Here is a 23,351-nt window from a genome sequence, read left to right on the forward strand (position 1 = left end):
TTCTCCTCATAGAGACCAGCCTCCCGGATAATCTGTTCTGCATACAGGTTGAAAAGGTATACACATAAACACCCCCCCATACGTACGTCCATAAACATACACATAATCCTACATATATACACCCCTACATACACATACTCCTACACTCCATCCACAAACATACATACAGCCCTGCATACATACACCTCCCTACACATACACATCCATAGCCCTACATACACACACCCCCATACATACATCCATAAACACACACAGCCCTACATACATACAGCCTCCTATACACACACATACATAAACACACATATAGCCTTACATACATACAACCCCTACACACATCCATAAATACACACATAACTCTACATACATACACCCCTCCTACACACACACGCACACACCATAAACACACACATAGCCCTTTATACATATAAGAATGGGAGCACCTGTCCTGCCCACCACGTAGCTGCAATGAATACTGAGGATGAATATGCTATGATAAAACACAAGACCACTAAAAAATGGGAATTTCTGAATCTTGCCGTCTCTAGTTTCCTTTTTTGAAGGTTAAATACTTACTATGCTGAAAATAACTGAAGAAAATGAAATACATCTTTATATGCTGTTAGGTTTTTAGAGGGTTTCCCTCCAGTGGGTTGTCAGAGGTAGTTAATTGCAAAGGAGGAGATTGCCCATCCTTCTCCTGTGGAGCAACTGGTGGCCTCAAATTGTGTGTTTTCAGGATTGCAGTGCAGCTTCTTACCACTAGGCCAACAGAGCTCCCACATCTTTATATGGATAGCTAAAATAAATCTCAAGTGAAAAAGCAAGATGCAGAAGAATGTGGTATCAGGATTAGAGGAAGAATCATCAACAAGCTGTATTATGCAGATGATACAATGTTTCTTCTTATTGTTGTTGGTTGTTATGTGCCCCTATGTACAAGAGCCCTAAACCCTGCTCTATCCTGTGCCAACTACACTGTGTCTGACACACTCATTCCCACCATCCCATCACAGAATCCATCCATCTCATCAAATGTCTTCCCCTCCTGAGCAGACTCCACTCTCCCAAACATGATGTCCCTCTCCAAGGACCAGTCCCTCCTTGCAACATGCCCGAAGTATGTCAGACAAAGCTTCAGAGTCCTTGCCTCCAAGAAAAACTAAAGATTATTTGAATAATTTGCCCCAGAAGATCAAAGAGTAACAACCTTTAGTATGGATTACATCAGGACAAATAGGGGCAATTTCTTTCCATGTGATTGACTGACTCTGCACACTGGAGAGTTGATTCTGACTCAACAATACACAACAGCAACAGTACATCTCAACATCAGAAAATCATAAATTCTCAATATTGGAACAATAGGCAACGTTATGATAGATGGAGAAAAGGTTAAAATTGTCAATGACTTCATTTTACTTGGATCCACAATCAATACCTACGGTAGCAGCAGTCAAGAAATCAAAAGATGTGATGCACAGGGGAAATCTGCAGTCAAGGACCTCTTTAAAATGTCAAAAAGTAAGGATGTCTGTTTTAAGACAAACTACACCTGATCCAAGCACTCACTGTATTTTCAGTTGTTTCTCATGGACCTGAAATACAATGAATAAGGAAGACCAAAGAAGAATCAAGCCTTTGAACTGTGGTGTTGGTGGAGAATACTAAAGATCCCACAGGCTGCCAAAAGAACAAGTATATTAGTTTTAAAAGTAGTGCAACTATAGTGATCCTTTGAAGTAAGGATGGGGACACTTCATCTCTCATACTTCGGTAATATGAGGGGGACAGTCTTTGGGAAAAGAAATCATGCTGGGAAAGGTGGAAAATTAGTGAAAAGACAACCCTGAACAAGATGGACTGGCACAGTGATTGTAACAATGGCTTTGAGCATTAAAGAAATTCTGAGGATGGTACAGGTTAGAACAAAGTTACTACCAGAGAGTTAACATACCAAACAGCAACATGGACTGTGCCAAACAGTAATATACTCAAGTTTGGTATCATCACCAAGGTTAAAAATGAGCACTTGTTTTGTGGATGGATGTACAGACACATGACAAAATAAAAGTGAACTAAAGAAAGATACAAGTTCCTAACAGTGATTATTTGAGGAAGGAGGTGAGGACTATACATCACCTGACCGAGTTGTTATTCTAAGTGATGAAAGGATAAAATCCTTAACTTTTTTAAAGAAGGGAGAAAAGGGGGAAAGAAGACAGAAAATGGAGATTCAGAAACAAAGTTCTAATATTTACTGTCTAACGTCATCTCTGAGAACACATGTCCTCAGGGGGCCAGGCGTGCATTCGAACCCACGAGCTGCCCCATGGGAGAAGAATGGGCAATCTCCTCCTGTGCAATTTACTGCCTCTGAAAACCCACTGGGGGTCAGCTATGGGTCAGTTCTGCTGCAACAGCACACGACAACAATGGGGCCAGGAGGAGGCTGTCCTTAAGACAGTCACAAAATGACAGCTGTGGTCTAACACCACTACTATAAAAAGTTAAGGAAATGTTTATTCACAGACTGAAGAAGTCTTAGAGGGATAACAGGTATAAGAATTGAGGAAGAAGGGAGAAAAAACTATGAATTGGTTGCCTATTAATTAGGTATGCTGGGTGAAGAGAAAGGCAATACACAAAAGGAGTTGATCTGTTGTTGTTAGGAGCTAAGGAACTGGGCCATATTCTGTGCAACCTCACAATCTCCATCACGCTCCAGCCCACTCTTACAGTCACTGTGTTAATCCACGTCAATGGTAAACTTTTATCTCAGATACCCTGGGCACACTGTTGTTATGTGCCAATGAGTTCATAGCGATCCTATGCACGACAGTAATGAACCCTGTCCTACCCTGAGCCAATCTGTCTCCAACACAGCTGCCCCTATTACCTCAGTGACAATGTCAATCCATTGCATCCCAGGTCCTCCTTTCCTATGCAGTCCCTCCACCCTTCCAAGCATGATGTTCCTCCCAGCAACATGCCCAAAGTATGTGAGACGAAGCTTTAAATTCCTTGCCTCCAGAGAATACACTGGTTTCACCTTTTCGAGGACAGACTTGTTTGTTCTCTTGGCTGTCCATAGTATGTTCAATATTCTTCTCCAGCACCACAACTCAAAGGCATCAATTCTTCCTCTGTCATCCTTATTCACTGTCCAGTTCTCTGATATATAGCATGTAACTGCAAAGACCATGACCTGGATCAGGAGCACCTTAGTTTCTAGACTGACATCTTTGCACTTCAGAACTCTGGAGAGGTCCCTGACAGCAGACTTTCTGAATCCAATTTGTCTTTTGATTTCTTGGCTGCTGGTTCCAAGAGTGTTGACTGAGAACCAGAGCAAGCTGAAATTGTTAACAAGCTCAATCTCTTCTCCATCTATGATGGTGTTCCCTAGTAGTAAGAATCTTCATTTTCTTGATGTTGAGCTACAATCCATATTGAAGACAGCAGTTCTCAACTTCTGTAGCAGATGCTTCACGTCCTTCTCAGTTTCAGTAACCAAGGTTGTGTCATCTGCATAATGTAAGTTGTTGATGAATATTCCTCCATTTGTGGTGCCACATTCCTCCTCATAAAGCTAAGCTTTCCTAATAGTCTGTTCCTCATACAGATTGAAAAGGAATAGAGACAGGACGCATCCCTGACACACTCCTTTCCTGATTTTGAACAATGTACTGTTTCCTTACTCTGTTCTTGAAGACTGCTTTCTGGTCCAAGTACAGGTTTCACATGAGCACAATCAAGTGTTCTGGGGTTCCCATCCTTCTCAAGGTTTGCCACAATTTGTTGTGACCCACACAGTCAAATGGCTTTGTGTTAAGTGAATGAAATGAAGACATTCCTCTGGTACTCTTTGCTTTCAGCCAAGATCCATTTGACGTTAGTGATAATGTCTCTAGTGCCACGACCTCTTCTAAATCCAACTTGTATTTCTGTTAGCTCTGTCAATGTACTGTTCCAGTCATTTTTGGATCTTCAGCAGGATTTTGCTTGTGTGCAATATCAGAGATATTTCCATACTCTTTTGGAATGGGAATAAATATGAATCTCTTCTAGTCAGCTGGCTAAGTAGCAGTACGCCAGATTTCTTGGCACAATTTGGTGAGCACGTCCAGGGCAACATCTATTTGCTGAAATATGTCAACTGGTAATCCATCAATTCCTGGGGCCTTGTTTTTTGCCAAGTCCTTCAGAACAGCTTGAACTTCCTCCTTCATACCCATGCCTCTTCACCATAATGCTGTTTCATGAAATTCTTTTGTATCAGCCAATTCTTTCTGACAGAGTGACTCTGTGTACTCCTTCCATTTTTTTGTTGTTGTTGTTGTTAAAGCCTCAAGCTGCAATACTTAAAGAGGTTACTGAGACACGTTGTAGGTAGGACCAATCCCTAGAAAAAGACACCCTGATGGAAAAAGTGGAAGATCCTCAAGGAGAGTTGAGTAAACACTATAATTAATTACATTAATAGACGGCAATTAATGTCTAAACAAAACGTCTTATGAACGACTGTATGAAAAACCAGTATGATCTGTAAACTTTTCTTCCCTCAAATAAAAGTCATTTTAAAAAAAAAAACACAACATATAACTGATAAAAGGCTGTTCTGATGGGACTGTAAAATGGTACAACCATTCTGGAAGGCAGTTTGGCACTTTCTCAAAAAGCTGAACATAGAAATTCCATAAGACCCAGCTATTTCACTACGTGCAATATACCTTGAGAAAGTGAGAACTGAGGCACAAACAGAGATTTGTACACCAATGTTCACAGTAGCATTATGCACCATCACAAGAACATGGAAACAGCCCAAATGACCAACCACAAGTGAATGGATTGAGAATGGATTATGGTACATTCACACAATGGAATGTTATGCAGCACACAGGAGCAATGACTTTATAAATTACTACCTATCTTGGGAGGGACTGGAGAGCATTATACTGAGTGAACTAACTCAGTCCCACAAGGATAAATATCGTATAAAATCATTGTTGTAGAATGAGTATGAGGATCCAAGAGGGGTGGGAGAGGCTGGAAGCAGAAGGACATGGATGTGCAGGGGGAGAGGAGGATTAATCATGGGGTTGTACAATTTGATGGGTGGAGGAGTGACGGAAATGCAAAGAATTTGTTATAATTTGTATTTGAATTTTGTAAATAGTAGAAAACTGTAAAAAAGGCTGTGGTGAGGGGCTGCAAGGAGGAGATGGGTGCTCACCGGAGGGAAGGCAGTGCTGCGGGCCCACCAGCGGCTTCTTGTCCCCGTCATTGCTGCTGGCACTGCTCCAGCTCCCCCAGCTGCCCCGGCTGGCGCGCACGCTCCCCGACGAGCTGCCACAGTCGGAGCTGGAGTCTGAGCAGAACTTCTCCGCACATTTCTTCTCCGGCTTCCGGTAGTAGCTCTCTAGAGAAGGAATGAACAAAGAGCTGACTGCAAAGCAGACAAGGCCTGGGTCACTTATAATATCTTCAGCGCTGCATTTCTAATAAAAGAAGAAAGGTGGGGGTGAGGTCCATCTTCAGGGTCTCCTATTCTGCCGGTTAACAGCAGGCGCCATTATTACAGAGTAAGCATAGGCACCTACTCTTGATGGCAAGAGGTTAAGACAAAACCAAAACCCAACCATTGTGGTTGAGCCAATTCTAACTCTTAAAACTCCACAGGACAGAGTTGGAACTGCTCCCTAAGGTTTCTAAGGCTAGGGTCTTTACAGGAGTAGGCTGTCTCACCTTTCTCCCATGGAGCAGGTGTGAAATTCGAACCACTGACCTCTCCCTTAGCTTTCTCATGTATAATCCACTATATCACTAGGTCTCCTGGGGATTAAGATGGTCAATACCAACTAAAACCTGGCTCTAAAAACATTTCTGGAAATGTAAAATACTTCTTTCAAACGAAAGCTATTCTGCAGGACTGGGACTGGTTAAGGTTGATCCTCCTCTTGCTTTTACTAAGCTGTCCACTGAAAAGTTTCCAAATGTTTGTGTGGGTGGGAAGAACCACCTGTAAAACCAAAACTCAATACCTGTATAAAGAGAAGAAGAGGGGATGGAGAGAGAACCCACTTAACTTAGTACTAGGATGGGAGGTTGTTAAGCGGATCTTAGCCCTCATCCCACACATACAGCCAAGGTCCGTGGTCCAGTGCCTCCCACAATCCTCTGCACTCACCTGGAACCGACATTCTGTGCTTCCCTGCCTCCCTCTCCCAGGGACACTGCCCACCAGCCTGAGCCAGGCAGTATCCTGATCTGCAGAAACTACCAGCTGAGGCCTGGAGATGGCACTTTTCTCACTTGGCTGCTCCCTTACTTCCCTCTTTCACCAAGGTGTCCTGTCTAGAGCGAGCAGCCACTGTTCCTGACAGCCATGAACAAGAGAATTATTGGAAATGGTAGGTCTGAGGGGAGACAAGGGCTGCTACCCTGTTATTTGCACAAGTTAGACAATTTTAAAAAGGCAGAACAATTGTCTGAATTGTGATTTTGGCCACAAATATGGAATATCTTGTGGACTTCCAGGAAAACAAACAAATCAGTATCAGAAGAAATACAAACAGAATGTTTCTTAGAATCAAGGATGCAGAGACTTGTTTCATTTACTTTGGACACATTACTAGGAAAGGGCACTCACTAGAAAAGGCGAACATATTTTATCAAGTGGGGCTCACAGGGGTGAGGGAGGTCCTCAGTAAAATGGAATGAGACAGGGGCCAAAGCAGTGGGATCAAACTAACAATGAACACAAAGATGGCACAGACCAGGCAGCATTTCCTTCTGTGTACGGAAGCCAATTTAATGACAGCCAACCATAGGATGAGACACTAGAGGCCTGCCCAGACGCTATAGAATCTTAAGATTTCTGGTCTTATTCCGATGGCTTCCATTCAAGATTCTGTACACTCTGGAGGGCTGCTGAGTAAGGAGCTGCACTGCCAACCTAAAGGCAAATGGTTCAAATACACTAGCTATTCCTTGAGAGAAAAATGGGCAGTCTCCTCGCCCGTGATTTACAGTCTCTGAAAATTCACCAGAGGGTTAGCTATGAGTCTGTTCCATCTGAATGGCAATGAGTTGGGTTGAAGTTGCCCACAAAGTGATGGTCTCATCACAACTTCATTTTCTTACACTATATCCTTCCTTAAAAAACCCAAAAAAATCCAAACAGATGCATCATCCAGAGCTAGGTGTAACCACATACCTGTCTCTCCCTGTGCTGAAGGTGAGCTTCCAATTTCAGCATCTGTCTTACAAATCTCCCCAGTGTTTTCTTGGAGACACCAGTTTCTTATCTCCACGTCGCTGCTTAGCTCAGACCTCTCAAATTCACTGCAAAGCTTTAATTCACTCTGTTCAGAAGGCCTGGAATAGCCAAAGAGAAACCAAACCCTTATTTTATCATGTATGCACGCTTATTTCTTTTCTGTAAGACTTATAAGATGTGAAAAAATTAATCGGGGTCTTATCTTTTCGTGTCTGACAGGAGGCTATGGTAAGTAAAGGAAGATAATAATGTGAAAATTAAATATCATTGTCTTAAAACTAGAATAGGGTGCTCTGATGGTCAAGTTGACAGAGTGTTGTGCTGCCAACCCAAAGGCAGGGAGTTTGAATCCACCAGCTGCTCTGAGGGAGAAAGATGAACAATCTCTTCTCATGAGATTAACAGCCTCAGAAAATCTGCTGGGAGGTCAGCAATGAGTTGGTTCCAATTCAACAGCAATGAGTTTGAGAACCAGAAGTACTTGAGAATGCATTCAATCTATTTTCTTATTTCACAGTGAGCAGAGGAGACTCTTCAAGGTTCAATGGGTCACTAAAAGCCAAATTATACATGGCAGAGGGCCAGAACCAGAACCTAGGGCTCGAGTTAGTTTCTCTCTTTTTTTTCCCCCAATATAAAATATAAAATTTTATCAATAGACATGTTTGCTCTTTGCAGCCTCGGGGAAGGCATATATTAGTTTAAATACTTCCTCATTCTTTCCTTTAACAGACATTTATGAAGTGACTGAATGTGCAATCTATTGTTAGAAGAGGTGCAGGAACTACAGAGAAAGTAGTTTTCCCCTTAAATACGGAAAGCTGAATAATACTTCTCTCAAGGAGTCCCTAAGTAGTAGTAATAATACTCCTTGAGGCAAAAACTGTAAAAAAATTTCAGAAGGAGGGCAATACCTAAATGCACAGAGAATGCCAAAGGAAAAAAAGAGGTGGCTCTTTCACAGCAATATCAGGTCAGGTTTGCAGGATGGCATAAGGTCAGATACCTGAGATACACCAGATGATGTTGCAATTTTATGGTCAAGGTACCAAGGGTATCAGACATGCAAGGCATATAACGGACAACCCACCACCACCCACTCACTACCAACCATCATGTTCTCCAGACATTCTGATTAGCTAGAAACCACTTTAAAATAATTTCTTACAACCATCATTATTTCTTCAACATGTCAGAAACAGGCTTTTAAAAATATATTGCAACATCTAACTAACCCATTTTATTGTTCTATCTTCCGACATGTGTACATCAGTAAATCATAGTACTATAAAAAATGACTTGACAGTTAATCAAATATTAAAAAAAACACATGTAAAAAAATACAATCGTTTGACTTTTTTTAACTGCCCTTTCAGTTGTCAAATAATTTAGGCCTAAATAAGAAGATTTACTACTACCAGAATTTATTATTAATAATTCTCTATTAATTTATTTTTTTTTATCTTGCTTACTGAATATATGATAAACTGTCAAAAAAACACGTGTCTTTAAAGCTGAGGTGCTTCACAGAGGTGATGACGCTGAGACTTTGTCTCGTAGACTTTGGGCATATTATTAGGTAGGGGGTAGTCACTGGAAAAGGCCATCATGCTTGGAGGAGTGGAGAGGGCAGCAAAATCAAGAAAGACTCTCAGGAAGTTAGGTGGCCCAATACAATGACTGTAACAATGAATGTAAACAGAGCAGAGAATGAGGATGGTGCAGGACTGAGCAGAGCTCAGCTCTGTTGTACATAAGGTTGCTTTAAGCAGAAATGATCCGACAGCATCTAACAACATTATCTTATTTCTTGTGAGCTGGGTATAGAACTGGACTTGAAGAATCTTTGGAGCCACCTAACAGCTCTCAAGAAAATTCTAGTAACCAAGTGGCAAGAAGTTGTGCTGCCAACTCAAAAGCAGATGGTTCAAAGCCACCAATTACTGCATGGGAGAAAGATGGACAATCTCTTCCCACATTATTTACAGACTCTGAAAATCCAATGGAGGGTCGGCTGAGTTGATTCCAACCCACAAGTATGTAACAACTCCCTCTAGGAGATCTCATGTGAGAACAGCTGGAAGTTACTCACTGAGCTGGATCACAGGACCCAGCCTGGAGGCTGCCAATGAGGGGTCGCAGGGCACATGCCGCACCTAGCTCATCTGTGCTTCGGAGGCAAGTGAACCTGGCCAGCTCACCTGGCTAGAGTTCCCTCCCAACCATATGCAAAACTGCAGCCAGGTGGAACCCTTTCTCCATCTAAGTATCAAACCTTGGGGGAGAAATTCAACAGAAACACACTTAAGTAACTACCTGAGCTGGTGAAACTCCCAAACACTAAGGCTCAAAAGCAGAAAAAAGCTAGAGTGGTGAGCACAGAGAGGTTATTAAGAAGAATTAGGCCTTAAGGGGAGCTCTGGTGGCCTAGTGGTAAGGAGCTGCAACTACAATCCCAGAGGTGCACGGTTCAAATCCACCAGATGCTCTGCTGGGGAAGGAGGGACAATCTCCTCCTGTACCAGTCAGATCTGATTTGATGGTACACTCACACAAAAATAATAAAATAAAAACATTTAAAAAAAAGAATTAGGCCTTAATGTCCAAGGGTAGGGTTTCTATGACTCACTGCAAGGCACCTCTTGTGGAGGCCAGCAGGCTGGAAATGGACCCGCTCAGGGAGGAAGAAAGGGGGTACATCTCTGCTGAAGCCTTCTGTACCCGTTTACTGGGGGTAGGGGTGGGTGTTAAAATTATAATACAAGAAATTAAAACTCAGAGATGATTCTAATTAGAAGCCATGTGCTGAGGCTGCTTTGTCAGAAAAACTCCCAAGGGAGAAAGGTGCCTAAAATTTCACTTAGAGGGACTCTTCTCTAACTCCTGTCACCTTTAATTTACAGAGAAGAAAATGGAAGTTCAGAAAGATTACGTATCCAGAAGAAAGAGGTTTCTGAAGGAGAATATCAACCATGTGGGTTCCCGTGCAGGCTCTGCCTTTCACAGGCTCTGTCTGAAGATGATTGCTTACCATCTGGGAGGCTCAGATTGTGCACCCCTAAGAACCGACCTTCCGTGAGACCAAACTGGGGCTTACATGAAGAGTAAGTACTGTAATTCCTTACTACTCCTGCAGACTGCCCAGTGGCTAAGTGGTGAAGCTGGAAAGAGGGTGCCTGTCTGTACCCTGCACTTTTCTATAGTACCTACTCACATGGCCATAAAAATAAGGCATGCATATTTGCAGAAAATGAAATAAGGCAGAATGAATGGTTTAGCACAGAGGGATGGCTTACATACTTTTCTTCCTAAGGCCCTCTACAGCTTTTAACATTATATAAATCAGAAAAATTCTCCATGCTCACGTATTTAAACAAAATAAAACCATAACAAGAAAAAGATGTTCATTTTAAGAATGCTCTATCAACTTGAAATACAAACATCTACACTTTCTTACTGTTCTGCATACAAAAAGTAAGATTACAAGAGCTAATTGCAAAGCTGCAAAGTAAAAAAAAAAATAGATGGAAATTTTAAAGGGACGATAAATATAATACACACCTTGAAGCCTGAGTAGCACCCCTTTTCTTGTTTTTTCTACACGTACGATTTTTATTCCAATTTAAATTTTGTAAATTTCCTTCCTTTTTCTCCTGCAGCTTCTTCTTCCTATAAGGATCTTCTTGCTGAGGAGGAAGAAAAAGAAAACTTTCAGTGTTTAAGTTGCTCACATAAAAAACTCGCTCTGGCTTTTTGTTTGTCTGTTTTAAAATTTTGAAGACCAGCTCCATCTAAAAATCAGAATTTTCCAGCCCTGGTGAAAACTGAGACGCTCTCTTTTCAATCTCTGGTTTGTTTTCATTTCCCTCCCTTTCTATACCTCCTCCTTCAAGCTGTGCAAAAAAAAGAGAAGAAAAAAATGTGCCTATAAAATTCCTAGGGGTCTGAAAAAGGAAAACATCTGCTAGCAATTTACGGTCAACTCACTGTTAACTTCAGCAGCAATAACTCCTCTAACCTTCATCTGTAAATTTGGTCTGAGTAACTAACACGAAACCTATAGTAGAAAAATCAGGGCAAACTCCACTCAAGAGTAAGTGATACATTCACATTTTTGGTTTTGGCTGATCTTGAAAAGAGAAAAATCGTCATAAAATGCTTTAAACTAGTTTAAATAAATTTAAATAAAACAAGCATCTGCTTGATTTTTAAGAAAATAGGGTTATGAAAAGTCTCACTCCACATTTACTAGATATATTTTATATGTATGTAAACTGTATGTATATATATTATTACATACATGCATATAAAAATTGTATCTATACTTTGGAGGGATTTTCCCCCTGGTTTTAAATACTAGCCATGCCTATTATTAGGTGGTGGCCATGAACTTTCAGAAGAAAAACACGTCTATTTGGAGGAAATGCAACCAGTGTGTTCATTACAGGTAAGGATGGTGAAACTTCATCTCGCTATGAAGAGAGGTCAGTTCTTGGAAAAAGATACCATGCTGGAAAAGGCGGAGGGTCAGAGAAAGAGAAGACCCTCAACAAGACGGACTGACACAGTGCCTATAAAAACAGGCTTATGTCATGAGACGTTTATCAAAGATTATGAGGATGGCACAGGAAGAGTGAGAAGTTCAGAGATATTGTTCATAATGTCACTGAGTCATCGTCGACTCAATGGCACCTAACAACAACAAAGAGATTAACATTCACAGGCTGAACAGAATCATCATTAACTTCAGCTGCAATAAACCTCCCATATTCACCTTTATTTGTTAACTTGGCTTGTACAATTCACACAAAATACTACTGGAGAAAATTTTAAAAACAGCTCATTGTTAAGAAACACCAAGTTAGTTTACAATGACAAAAAACATGGTGATAGATACTCGCGATAGCATGTACAACAATGTCACTGAATTATACTAATACAAATGTTGAACTGCCAAATGTAGTGTTATCTAAGTTTTTTAAAATAAAATTTTTATAACAGTTTACTCACAAAATACTGTTTTTCCACACCAGATCTTTCCCATTTCAGATAAAAATGCTCATGTCTTCAAGGTCTTTTAATAACTTGTTTTTCCTCTTTCTCTTACCACCAACCACAACCAAACTCTCCGCCATTAAGCAATTTCTGGCCCCTATCCACCCTACAGTAGGACAGGATGGAATTGCCACACTGAGTTTCCAAGGCCTGCTTGGACCCACGCTCCTACCCAGACACAAGCTCCTGCCCAGAAGCATGAGACCACGCATGGAGACCACCCGGCCACGTAGATATCACCTCACCACCCCTGTACCAAGAGCGCTAATATCACAGGGAAGTGGAAAGGGAATGGGGACAGAGATGGTGGGAGGCCTGAGCCATCAAATCAGAGTTGGTTGGGGGGCAGAGAGTGGGAGATGTGGGAGGGGCAAAGAAAGGGACTTGAGCTGGATGTTGCAGGGCAGGATGAGGGTGGAAAAACAACACATGTGCCAAAGAGGTGGGCCCCGGGGACCAACATCTGATCTGGTACCTGGATACTCTCATCAGTTATTCCAGGTAAAATGTTTGTCTGCCACATACTGCTCTAAATCTGAGCACCCAAATTAAAACAGAGCAGGGTGGAGGATTGGCCATCCAGTTTAGAAATAGCAGGCCTTCAGGGGATTGTATTAAAAAAAAAATAGCAGGCCTTCAAAAACCCTATGTACAACAGAGCACACTTAGATTAGACTAGCAGATATGGCACTAGAGCCTTTGTACTGGGAATCTCAAAGGAGGAGGAACAGTTGCAAATAGACCCTAGTGACTGGAACAAGGAATGTGAGAAGTATGAATGGAGGAGAATTTGAGATTGCTAAGGAAGAAACAGAATGCATAAATTTTGACATACTAAGCATTGGTGAAATGGAATGGATTGGCATGGGACATTTTCAATCGGACAATCATATGATCAACTATGCTGGAAAGGAAAAGGTAAGAAAAAAAACGGAGTCACATTCATAGTTAAAAAGACCATTTCTAGATCCATTATCAGCTACAATGTTATGAGTGACAGGATAATTATCTTTACATATATAAGGAAGACCTGTTAATACCACTATTATTCAAATTTATGTACCAACAACCAGAGCCAAAGAAGAGGAAACAGATGATTTTTACCAACTGGTACAATCATAATCAATTGAATATGCAACCAAGATACATTAGTAATAATGGGTGACTAGAATACAAAAGTTGGGAACATTATACCCAATGTCAGATGGATCTTAGGTGAAATTAGAGGATATCAGAGAAATGTCTGTGTTTCATTCCCTATGCAAAGGCATTTGACTGTGTGGATCACAGCAAACTGTGGCTAAGTCTGAGAAGAATGGGAATCCCAAAATACTTGATTGTGCTTATGCAAAACCTGTACTTGGACCAGAAGGCAGTCATCAGAACAGAGTAAGAAAAACATTACATGGTTCAAATATCAGGAAAGGTATAAGCCAGGGATGCATTCTATTTCCATACTTTTCCAATCTATATGCAGATCATCCAGGAGGCAGGGCTCTATAAGGAGGAATGTGGCTTCAGCTCTGGAGGAAGAATCATCAACAACTAGTGTTATGCAGATGATACAACCTTCCTTGCTGAAACTAAGGAGAACCTGAGGCATCTGCCAAGGACTGCAGCCTTCAATATGGATTGAAGCTCTACATCAAGAAAACAAAACTACTCACCACTGGGCCAATTGGCAGCATCATAAAAGACAGAGAAGAGACTGAGACTGTTAACAGCTAGTTTGCTTGGCTCCACAATCAACATTCTTGGTACCAGCAGCCAGGAAATCAAAAGAAGAATCACACTGGGGAAAAATCTCCTGTCAGGTACTGCTCTAGAGTACTGAAGATTAATGATGTCAGCGCACTTCATCCATGCCATGGTCTTTGCAATTACTTGTTATGTATAGAAAACTGCACAATGACTAAGGATGATAGAAGAATCAACGCCTTTGAGTTGTGGTGCTGAAGAAGAGCACGGAATAGACCTTGGGCTGCTAAGGGAACAAACAAATCCGTCCTGGAGAGGGTGCAACCAGGCTGCTCCTGGGAGGCTAGGATTTTGAAGCTCTGTCTCACATCCTTAGGGCACATGGACAGCAGGGACTAGTCCTTGGAGAAGGACATCATGCTTGGAAGGGTGTGTCGGAATTAGTGAGACTGGATCAGGACAGGGCAGGCTTCAGAGGTGCTGTATATACAGTCAAAGGTGACTTGATTACACATAACAACAACATACAATGGACTAAGAGATCCCCCCCAATCTTTATAGTACTTAATTTTTTTTTCCTAACAAGTGGGTCTTAACTCTTCTGAAAATATTTGACATGATGTGTTAAATACAGAAAGTCCTGTAGAAGTGGACTTCATGTTGCTTATGTTTGATGCTAAACACACATACTAAATAAACATTTAAAGGCATGATTTGATGTTAATGATTAGGTAAGCACTTTATTTAATGATGTAGTTTGCCTTTGCATATTTCTAATTCAACAATTAGGGGAAAACATTGTCCATCCTCTCTCTCAAAGACCAAGAAAGGCCTCAACACAGCAAGATTTGTACCTTTCTACAAGAGCAGAGTCGTACATAAAGAAGGACCAGTCTCTGTCTAAAGCCTGAGAAGGAATGAGTTGGCCCGTAGTCATTCCGACACTGCTTTTATCAGATCAGTCTAGTTAGAACTGTCATCCTGTGCAAGTTAAGAGGGCAAGTACTCAGGAGTTCTGGGTGATGGGGTTTGATGGTTCGAGGTGTGAGTAGACTGACCAAAAAAGTTCACAAGCAACTACAACAAGAGACAGAAAGAGGTAGGGCCAAAAAAGCACAAAGAAGATGTAATGAGTAATGAAAAACAATGCTATTTTGCTTTGGGGCCAGCTTTAGAGGAGCAAAATCTAAAGTCATAGGAGGTAAAGAGGTATTAGGCAAGATGCTTCTCCTTCACAGTACAGCTGGGAATGGAGGGAGGACAGGACAAACGCGAGGAACAAGCTGTCTCTCTGTTTTCCTGGTGCAGAGGGTCTCGGCAGGATTAACTAGGAAATGGAAAGCAAATGACTGACCACTCTAAGGGAGACTGTGAACAGTCACAATTAAGATTATAAGAGACTCTGAGGCTGAAATCTTCAGTGGAGTCACTTCCAACTCCTGGACACCTGTTGTAGGTCACAGGGTTTCCACAGGCTGACTTTTCCTAAATAAAATTCTGATAATCATATCTGGCAGACAAAGAGTTAATACCTACACAAATAGTGTTCGTATAGAAAATAAGAAAAATAACACTCAACAAAAATTCAGCAACTGACCTAAAATATGTATTCGCTAAAGAACACAGAAGATGCCAAAGAACATTAAGACTTCATACAAAATATTTAATAAAACTAATTTTTAAAAGGCAAATTACAAACCAGCCTGTACCTCAACATCCACTCTGATTTACAAAAGCACAACTTTATTTATACACACATTTGTCTCCAAACACCAGGAAACAGGGGAAGGTGTAGTGCTGTTTGACAGGGTCTGGCTCAGAGCACTGGGCTTTGACTTCTTAATCTATGAAAATTTTCTAAGTGGTAGGATTTCTATTGGATGGGCTTTGATTTTTTTGGTGTGTATTTTGGAAATGGGAACAAAAAATGAAACGAAGGGAAGTGATGATCTTTCTTTATTAACAAATGCAAACAGAAATACCTTTCTCACCTTTTGTACTAAGAAAGCAACCCTGGTGGTATAATGGTTAAGCTTTTGGCTATTAATCGAAAGGTTGGGGGTTCATATCCACCTGGTGGCTTCATGGGAGAAAGATCTGACCTACTTCTATAAAGGTTACAGCCAAGAAAACACTCTGGGCCAGTTCTGCTGTGTCGTCCTGGGGGGAGGGTGTCTCTATGAGTTAAAACTGACTGGAAGGCACCTAAAAGCAACAATACACTGATGGCCATTATTGCGGAAATCCCTGATGCTGCTGAGAGGGGAGGGAGCTAGCTTTCTCATATACCACACTTTTCTGGAAAGCAATTTGGCAACAGGCATGAGAAACTTTACGTTATTTTATATAATTTCATTCTATTCCTAGAAAACTTTAACAAGGATATAATCAGGTCAACAGGCAACATTTTAGAACAAGACTATTCATCACCATTTTTATAAAGCAAAAAACTGGAAGCAGCCTTAATGCTCAACTGCAAGGGGCTGGTTTAAATTATGGTGCAGCAACAGTGGAATGTTACATAATTACTGAATGTGTAATTCCTCAATAATTTTTTAACAAGTAAAAATTTAGTGTTAACAGCAAAGCTATATATATACACATATATATACACATATATATACACATATATATACACATATATATACACACACATACATCTATATATCTATCTATATCTATATATCTCCAATGCCCCAAGTTTATAAAAATGTTTTCTGCATAGAAAGATATACAACAAAATGCTAAAAAGTGGTTTATTCTGGAGATCTTTTTTCTCTACTTCTTTTATACTTTGTAATAATCATGTATTACTTCGCAAAGAAAAAAATACCAATTGCTTAGGAGAAAACCACCACAAGCAGGATTAAAATTTAAGACTATGTTTTCCAAACCTGGCTTCAAATTTCCTTGCCAATAAACCTAGAGGAATGTTGCTCTTGCACTAAAGACAAATTTATACCACTTTCTAAGTGGCGAAGTGAGGTCTGAAGAATCTGCAGGGAAAACAAACAGTGCTGCACATGGGAACGTGTTTATTAGGAAGATTTACTTCAAACTAATGATACCATGGAAAGTACACTCACAGGATGCCAAAGGACAGTTGTGCAAAATGGGAATGAGTGACAGAGACAGTAAACAAGGGCAAATGGGAGCCCCCCAACCTGTGCCTGAAAATGCCCCTGACTAGCAACAAGATAATCTTGGACCCTCAAGTGCAGCCTGAGCACAGAAGTTCCTTGGATTCAAATTCACCCCAAGGGCAACTGTCTGCCCTGCAGAGGCTCAGAGTTCAGGAAAGGAGAGGAGGAGGTCACAGTCTCCATGTTCGAGCTGCTCAATGGGCACCAAGAAAGGAGCTGGCCTCCTCACCTCCCACCATTCAGCAAATAAATGCTGAACCTCAGAGCAAGGAAATTCTGGTCTCCAGGGAGAGAAAACTGCGTGCATGTCCTCAAAATACCATGGACTGCTAGGAAAACAAACAGATTCATCCTGAAAAGGGTCAAACCGGGCGGCTCCTTGGAGGGAAGGATTCTGAGGCTTCGTCTAACATATTCTGGACATGTTGTAAGGAGGACCCCGGTCCTTGGAGAGGAACATCATGCTTGGTAGCGTGGAGGGACAGCGCAGGAGGGGAAGGCCCTCTATGAGGTGGACTGATTCAGTGACTGGGGTAATGGGGATGGGTGTGTCGGAGACGGTGCGACTGGCACAGGATAGAGCAGGGTTTAGGGCTGTTGTACATAGGGTCGCTGTGAGTCGCAAGCGACTCAATGGCACATAACTACAAAAACAACAAGTAATCATAATAAATGCTGCTATTCCAAGTACTTATTAAGTTATTCTTCACAATTCTATGAGGCATACTATTACTATCCGTATTCTGTAGATGAGAAAATGACCACAATAAGGAACCTGTCCAAAGGTATATAGCTAGTAAGTAAAGACCTAGATTCAAACCCAGGAAGTCAGTGTAAAAGGCCCAATCATGTCTTTAAAACATTCTAGTCTGTGGTAGTCATTCATTGCCACCTGGGAGATATATATGTATATATTTATATTTATATATTTATATATATATATATATATGCATCTGAATTGTTAGAGCATTAAAGAAAATATACAAGTAAAAAAAACACCCAGGAAGTCTAAGTGCTTAACAACTATACATTGCTTCAACAAATTAAAAAACTGGAGAACTCTCTAACTGCCTTTCTACAAAATATAGAAAATATGATTATTCTTTATTCAATCAAAATTTCAGAAATCTTGATTTTTCATCTAAAATATTTCTCCTCTTTCTTCTATCCTTTACTGCTGTTAAGTGTGGCTGCGATGAAACCCACCCATAGCTGACCCTCAGCAAACTACACCTTTTCCTGTGGAGCAGCTGGCCTTTGGGACTGCAGTGCAGCTTCTTACCACTAGGTCGCCAGGGCTCCCTTCCTACCCCTTTACTCTCTCCAATACAGGACTTTATTACACTCTATCTCACAGCCCAGGAACAGCCTCCTTGTTAGAAGACAAGTATATCTAATTCCTTCCTGCCCATTCTACTCTCCAAAACACTAAAGATTAATTTTCCAAACATGCATCACTGACACATTCATTCAGTCATTTCCTAAAGAACTAAACTGATTCTATACGACAGGCGTCCCACCAGCCTTTATGAGATGGAACTGGAAAGACTGTTCTTACCTGCAAAAGGTCAGAGCCTTTATGGTGTCATCCATTTGTTAATTACTCTCCAATCACCCTAGTTCAGAAACTGTCAGCATTTGCTGCAGAAGGTCAAGGACTGTAGTCTTCAATACGCATTGATGCTCAACATCAAGAAGACAAAGATTCTCACCATGAGGCCAACTGGCCGTACCATGATAGAGAAGAAACCGAGGTTATTAAAACTTTAGCTTGCTCAGCTCCACAATCAACATTCTTAGCACCAGCAGTCAGGAAATCAAAAGACAGTAAGTCTGCTGTCAGGGACATTTCTCTAGAGTGTTGAGGAGCAATTATGTCAGTCTAGAGACTAAGGTGCGCCTAATCCAGGCCATGGTCTTTGCAGTTACATGTAATGCATCACAGAGCTGGAAAATGACTAAAGATGACAGAAGAAGAATTGATGCCTTTGAGTTGTGGTGCTGGAGAAGAGTAGTGCACATACCATGAAATACCAGGAGAACAAATAGGTCTGTCCTGGAGAGAGTGAAACCAAGTTCCTCTTTGGAGGCAAGGATTTTTAAGCTCTGCCTCACATACTCTGGACATGTGGCCAGCAGGGACCAGTCCTTGAAGAAGGACATCATGCTTGGAAGGGTGGAGGGACAGTGCAGGAGAGAAAGACCCTGAATGAGATGGACTCATACAGTAACTGAGGCAACAGGGATTGGTGTGTCAGAGTCCGTGAGACTGGCTCAGGGCAGGATTCAGAGCTGTTATACATAGGGTTGCTATGAAGCGCAGGTGCCTCAATGGCACATAACAACAACAATAATATTGATCCACTATTTTCTAGTACTAAATGTTCATAAGTCTTAGAGCAAGGTTAACCTTGTGTGTTTATTTTTCTACTTTTTGTTATACAGTTCTTTGTACTTTAAAGAGGATGGGTATGTTTAAAATATTAAAGCTGTTTTTCCTTGTGTGCAGTACAATCCTTTTGACTAGCAAACTTGGTTCTTCTAACAGGAATATGTTCTTCCATGACATTTCTCAGTATTTTTCTTATCTATCTGTTGGGCTTTTATCCAGACAACCATTACATGTATGCTGCATTGTCAGTCTGTCTTTGACCATATAACAATCATCTAAGATTTAAGTCTTTTTTTATGTCAACAACTTTGGGCTATTATATCTGCTTAGAAAGGTGAAGAGTCAGTTAAGGAGAGGAAGATTCTCAACAAGATGGATCAACACAGTGACTGTCGCAAAAGGACTGAATGTATTAGGCGGATGAGGCTAGTATAGGATCCCGCAAAGTTCACATCTGCTTTTCAGAGGGTCACTATGAGTGGTGGACAAGTCAACTCAATACAACAACAACGTGTATGTTATGTCATTTAGGGCCTTCATTTATTCCTCTAGCTCTATTTCTCAAAGCCCCATCATAGTGTATTAATTTGCCTTTGTAAAATCATGTTTTACTGAATTCACAGTCTACAGCATGAAGAAGTCCTAGAATTTTCTCAGGGTCTTAGATAGTATTTCTTCTTCTGGAATCTTCATCTGTCTTTTTGCATAAACTATTTTGTTCATTTTTACTACAGTGCATTTGCATGGGTGTAAATACTATAATATTATTTTGTCACTGTGCTTCTGCTAATACAAACAGCTCCACATTAACCAGGGTGAAAAAAGAATAAGGTAGATCAGTTCTCCCGAGTGACTTTCGTACTCATCTTGGACCTCTGTTTCTCTCTGAGGAATAGCTTCAGGGCTAGGATTTGTTTCCTAAATGCAACCTTAGGGCACTGGTGCTAAGGGGAGGAGCTGGTCAGAGCAGAGGGCAACTTCTACTGGAAATCCTGGATCCGGACCTCTCCTGCCATAGTCTATCAAAATGCCTTCACAGGTTTACCTTGTTTATTGTACTTCACAGATACTGCATTTTCTACAAACTGAAGGTCTTGTTATAACCCTGCACTGGCAAGCCCCTGATGAAATTTTTCCAGCAGCATTTGCTTACTTCTGATATCACATTTTGGTAATTCTTACAATATTCTCTAATGCAACTGACTTATTAGACTACAGTATAGTACAAACATAACTTATATGCACTAGGAAACTAAGAGTTGTGTGACTTGCTTTATTGTGACATTCACTTTATGGCAGTGGTCTGGAATGGAACCAGCAGCATCCCTGAGGGATGCCTGAACTACTCACCCCAGCTGGAAACACATCCCTAGCTCGTCGAGTTTAGATTAATCTTCAAACTCACCAAAAGTATAAGACCCCCAAAGCAGGCTGGATGTCAACTAGAGAGAAAGTCTACACGATCTGGCCCTCCTCTTCCATCTTTATCTACCAGTTAACATATCTGTTTAAGAACAACACTTCTTAAGAGTAAAAACCCATCTGGTTTCACTAAAAATATTAAGTGTCTCTTAAGCGGTTTGCAAAGAAATACAACTTTTTCTGAATGCATTAATTCAAATGCATGATAACCAGTCTCTCTGAAAACTGTAACATATACACACATAAGTTACTATTCCATAGATATTTGTACTCTAGAGGGGGTTTTATACTTGTTAACATGCAAGAAACAAAATGAATACAGACCTCTGATGAAGGCACATCCTGTTTCTCAGGACAAATGTCTTCTTTAGATGCTTTGTGATTCTTCTTCTCTGAGGAAGACTTTGTGTCACTCTGCCTTTTCAAAGTTTCACAACTGTCTGCTTCATTCTTAACAGGCACTTGCTGGCTACTCCCTTGAATAAAGAAAGACAATTCAATTTCTGGCTAATTTTTTCCACTCTTAATGCCCACAGATAAATCTTCTGGCTGGCTACATCAACTAAGTAACACTTTGTTTGAATGAGATTTAAACTTAAGGATTGTTTTTGACCTCTGTTATGTCTTAAAGATGTATTGTTTACATATGAAAATGCAGTTAAATGAGTTCTACAAGTAACCCTTCAAAAAGGAAAAGGGAAGGTTGTTGAAGAATTGGCCTTTGGTAGTCACTAATTAGTTTTATGATCAAAGTAAGTTTTTAAAGCTACTCAAATCAAGTCTCCTTGTTTATAAAATGAAGACACAGACACCACCACCGCTGAATGCTTCATCAGACTATCACAGAACTGACGTAGACGTTCAAACAGTATCACCAAAAGACACAGGAATTCCCAGATAGTAAGTACCTCCACAGAGCAATGCCTGCCTTTGGGAGAACAAATGGTAAATGAATCACTTGCAAAAGTAGATTTGGTAAGGAGCCTCATCTGAAAACATGTTTTCCATTTTCTTTAAAAGTGATTTTATTCATAAGTGTATTTCTTTTTCTATTCCTTACATCACAATAAAATCAAATCAACTTCAACCCCAAAATAACTGGCCCAAGGGTTTTAATTCAAAACAGAAGTATTTCAGTATCTTTTTCATTTTTCTTTAACCAAAACTCCCTAACAGTATCTTTGAAATCTGAGAGCATTTATATTACCACAGTGCAAACACTTCACTGGAAAGCTGGCTGTGTGCTCTGATGGGATCAACACCCCAGCAGACACCAGCAGAATTAAACCTGAGGTTCTCACACCGCCCTGGGCACCGCAAGTCTCTCCCAAAATGAAATGGACAATAAATTTTCTCCTGAATTTAACCTCTGAAGCTACAAATTAAAGAGTTCTGGTGGCACTGTTCATGGTTAACTCAAAAGCAGCATTTCTCTGGAAGTTCAAATCCACTAGTGACTCAAGGAGAAAGATGTGCAATCTTCTCCCATGAGATTTTCAGCTTCAGAAACCTGCAGTTTGGAAGAGTTGGTACCAACTGGACATCGATGACTGACATATTAAACTCATAGCAACATAGAATTTTTAAAAAATAAATCTATTTTCAGAAAATTACATAAATATTATTAAACTATAAAAATAGTCAGCAAGCAAATAACATACACCTTTCAATTTATTACAAGGTTTTAGGGCTTAACCACAAAGGTTCTATCTCAAAATTAATTTAAGATTAGATTGTCCAATTTGAGATTAGGTTGTCCAATTATCACAGTAAGATAGAACTAGAAAATTAACCTTCTAGCTAAAGTTTCTGAAAAACAAAACAAACAAACAAACAAACCCCCCAAAACCCCCACCAACTGGTATGTTTTAATGACTAGTATGACTAAAGTCTTATCCAGAGGCAAATCTGATGCTTATGAAGCATTTCCTTTAATAACTGAAAATGACTGTGGAGGTCAATGAACCTTGTGAAGGTCAAGTCTGTAAGGAAACAGAACCAATGGCAATAATGGAAGTCTTCAGGAATTTTTGTCCTCACAGGATAGTCAATCTCATGCCTGGATAGCTTAAATGAAGAGTCCCTGAATAGTGTAGTGGTTAAAGCACTCAGCTAAATGAATGATTGAAGATTCAAGTCCAACCAGAGGTGCCAGAGAAAGACATGCCTCATGTGATACTTTCAAAACATCTGCCACTGCACTCCCTATGGGGCACGGTGCTTCTCACACACACCAGAGGTCTACACGAGCCAGAACTGACTCCACGGCACCAGGTTTACTGGTGTTACAAGAATGGCTGGGATGCAGCTGTCAGATCCCCTTTGAGCTAGAGGCACAAACAGCAGTCCTACAGGATGACTG

The 23,351-nt window shown here is 40.7% G+C and overlaps 1 protein-coding gene across 2 annotated transcripts in view; it reads right to left on the reverse strand.

The window, feature by feature from the left end:
• KIAA0922 (KIAA0922 ortholog) overlaps nucleotides 1-23,351 on the reverse strand; it is a 221,679-nt gene that overhangs the window by 18,000 nt on the left and 180,328 nt on the right. For both annotated transcript variants that reach the window (XR_438858.1, XM_006884462.1), the window contains exons 26-29: nucleotides 21,314-21,465; nucleotides 10,841-10,965; nucleotides 7,217-7,377; nucleotides 5,234-5,419 (exon numbers count right to left, since the gene is read on the reverse strand). Coding sequence is in view for 1 of the 2 variants with exons in the window: in XM_006884462.1 (XP_006884524.1) it covers nucleotides 5,234-5,419; nucleotides 7,217-7,377; nucleotides 10,841-10,965; nucleotides 21,314-21,465 (624 nt within the window). In the remaining variant the exon portion in view is untranslated. The remainder of the gene's footprint in view (nucleotides 1-5,233; nucleotides 5,420-7,216; nucleotides 7,378-10,840; nucleotides 10,966-21,313; nucleotides 21,466-23,351) is intronic.

This window comes from Elephantulus edwardii, unplaced genomic scaffold (genome assembly GCF_000299155.1).
Source record: "Elephantulus edwardii isolate Elephantulus edwardi_28Jun2011 unplaced genomic scaffold, EleEdw1.0 scaffold00034, whole genome shotgun sequence".
In the NCBI taxonomy this organism is placed as follows: Eukaryota; Metazoa; Chordata; class Mammalia; order Macroscelidea; family Macroscelididae; genus Elephantulus; species Elephantulus edwardii.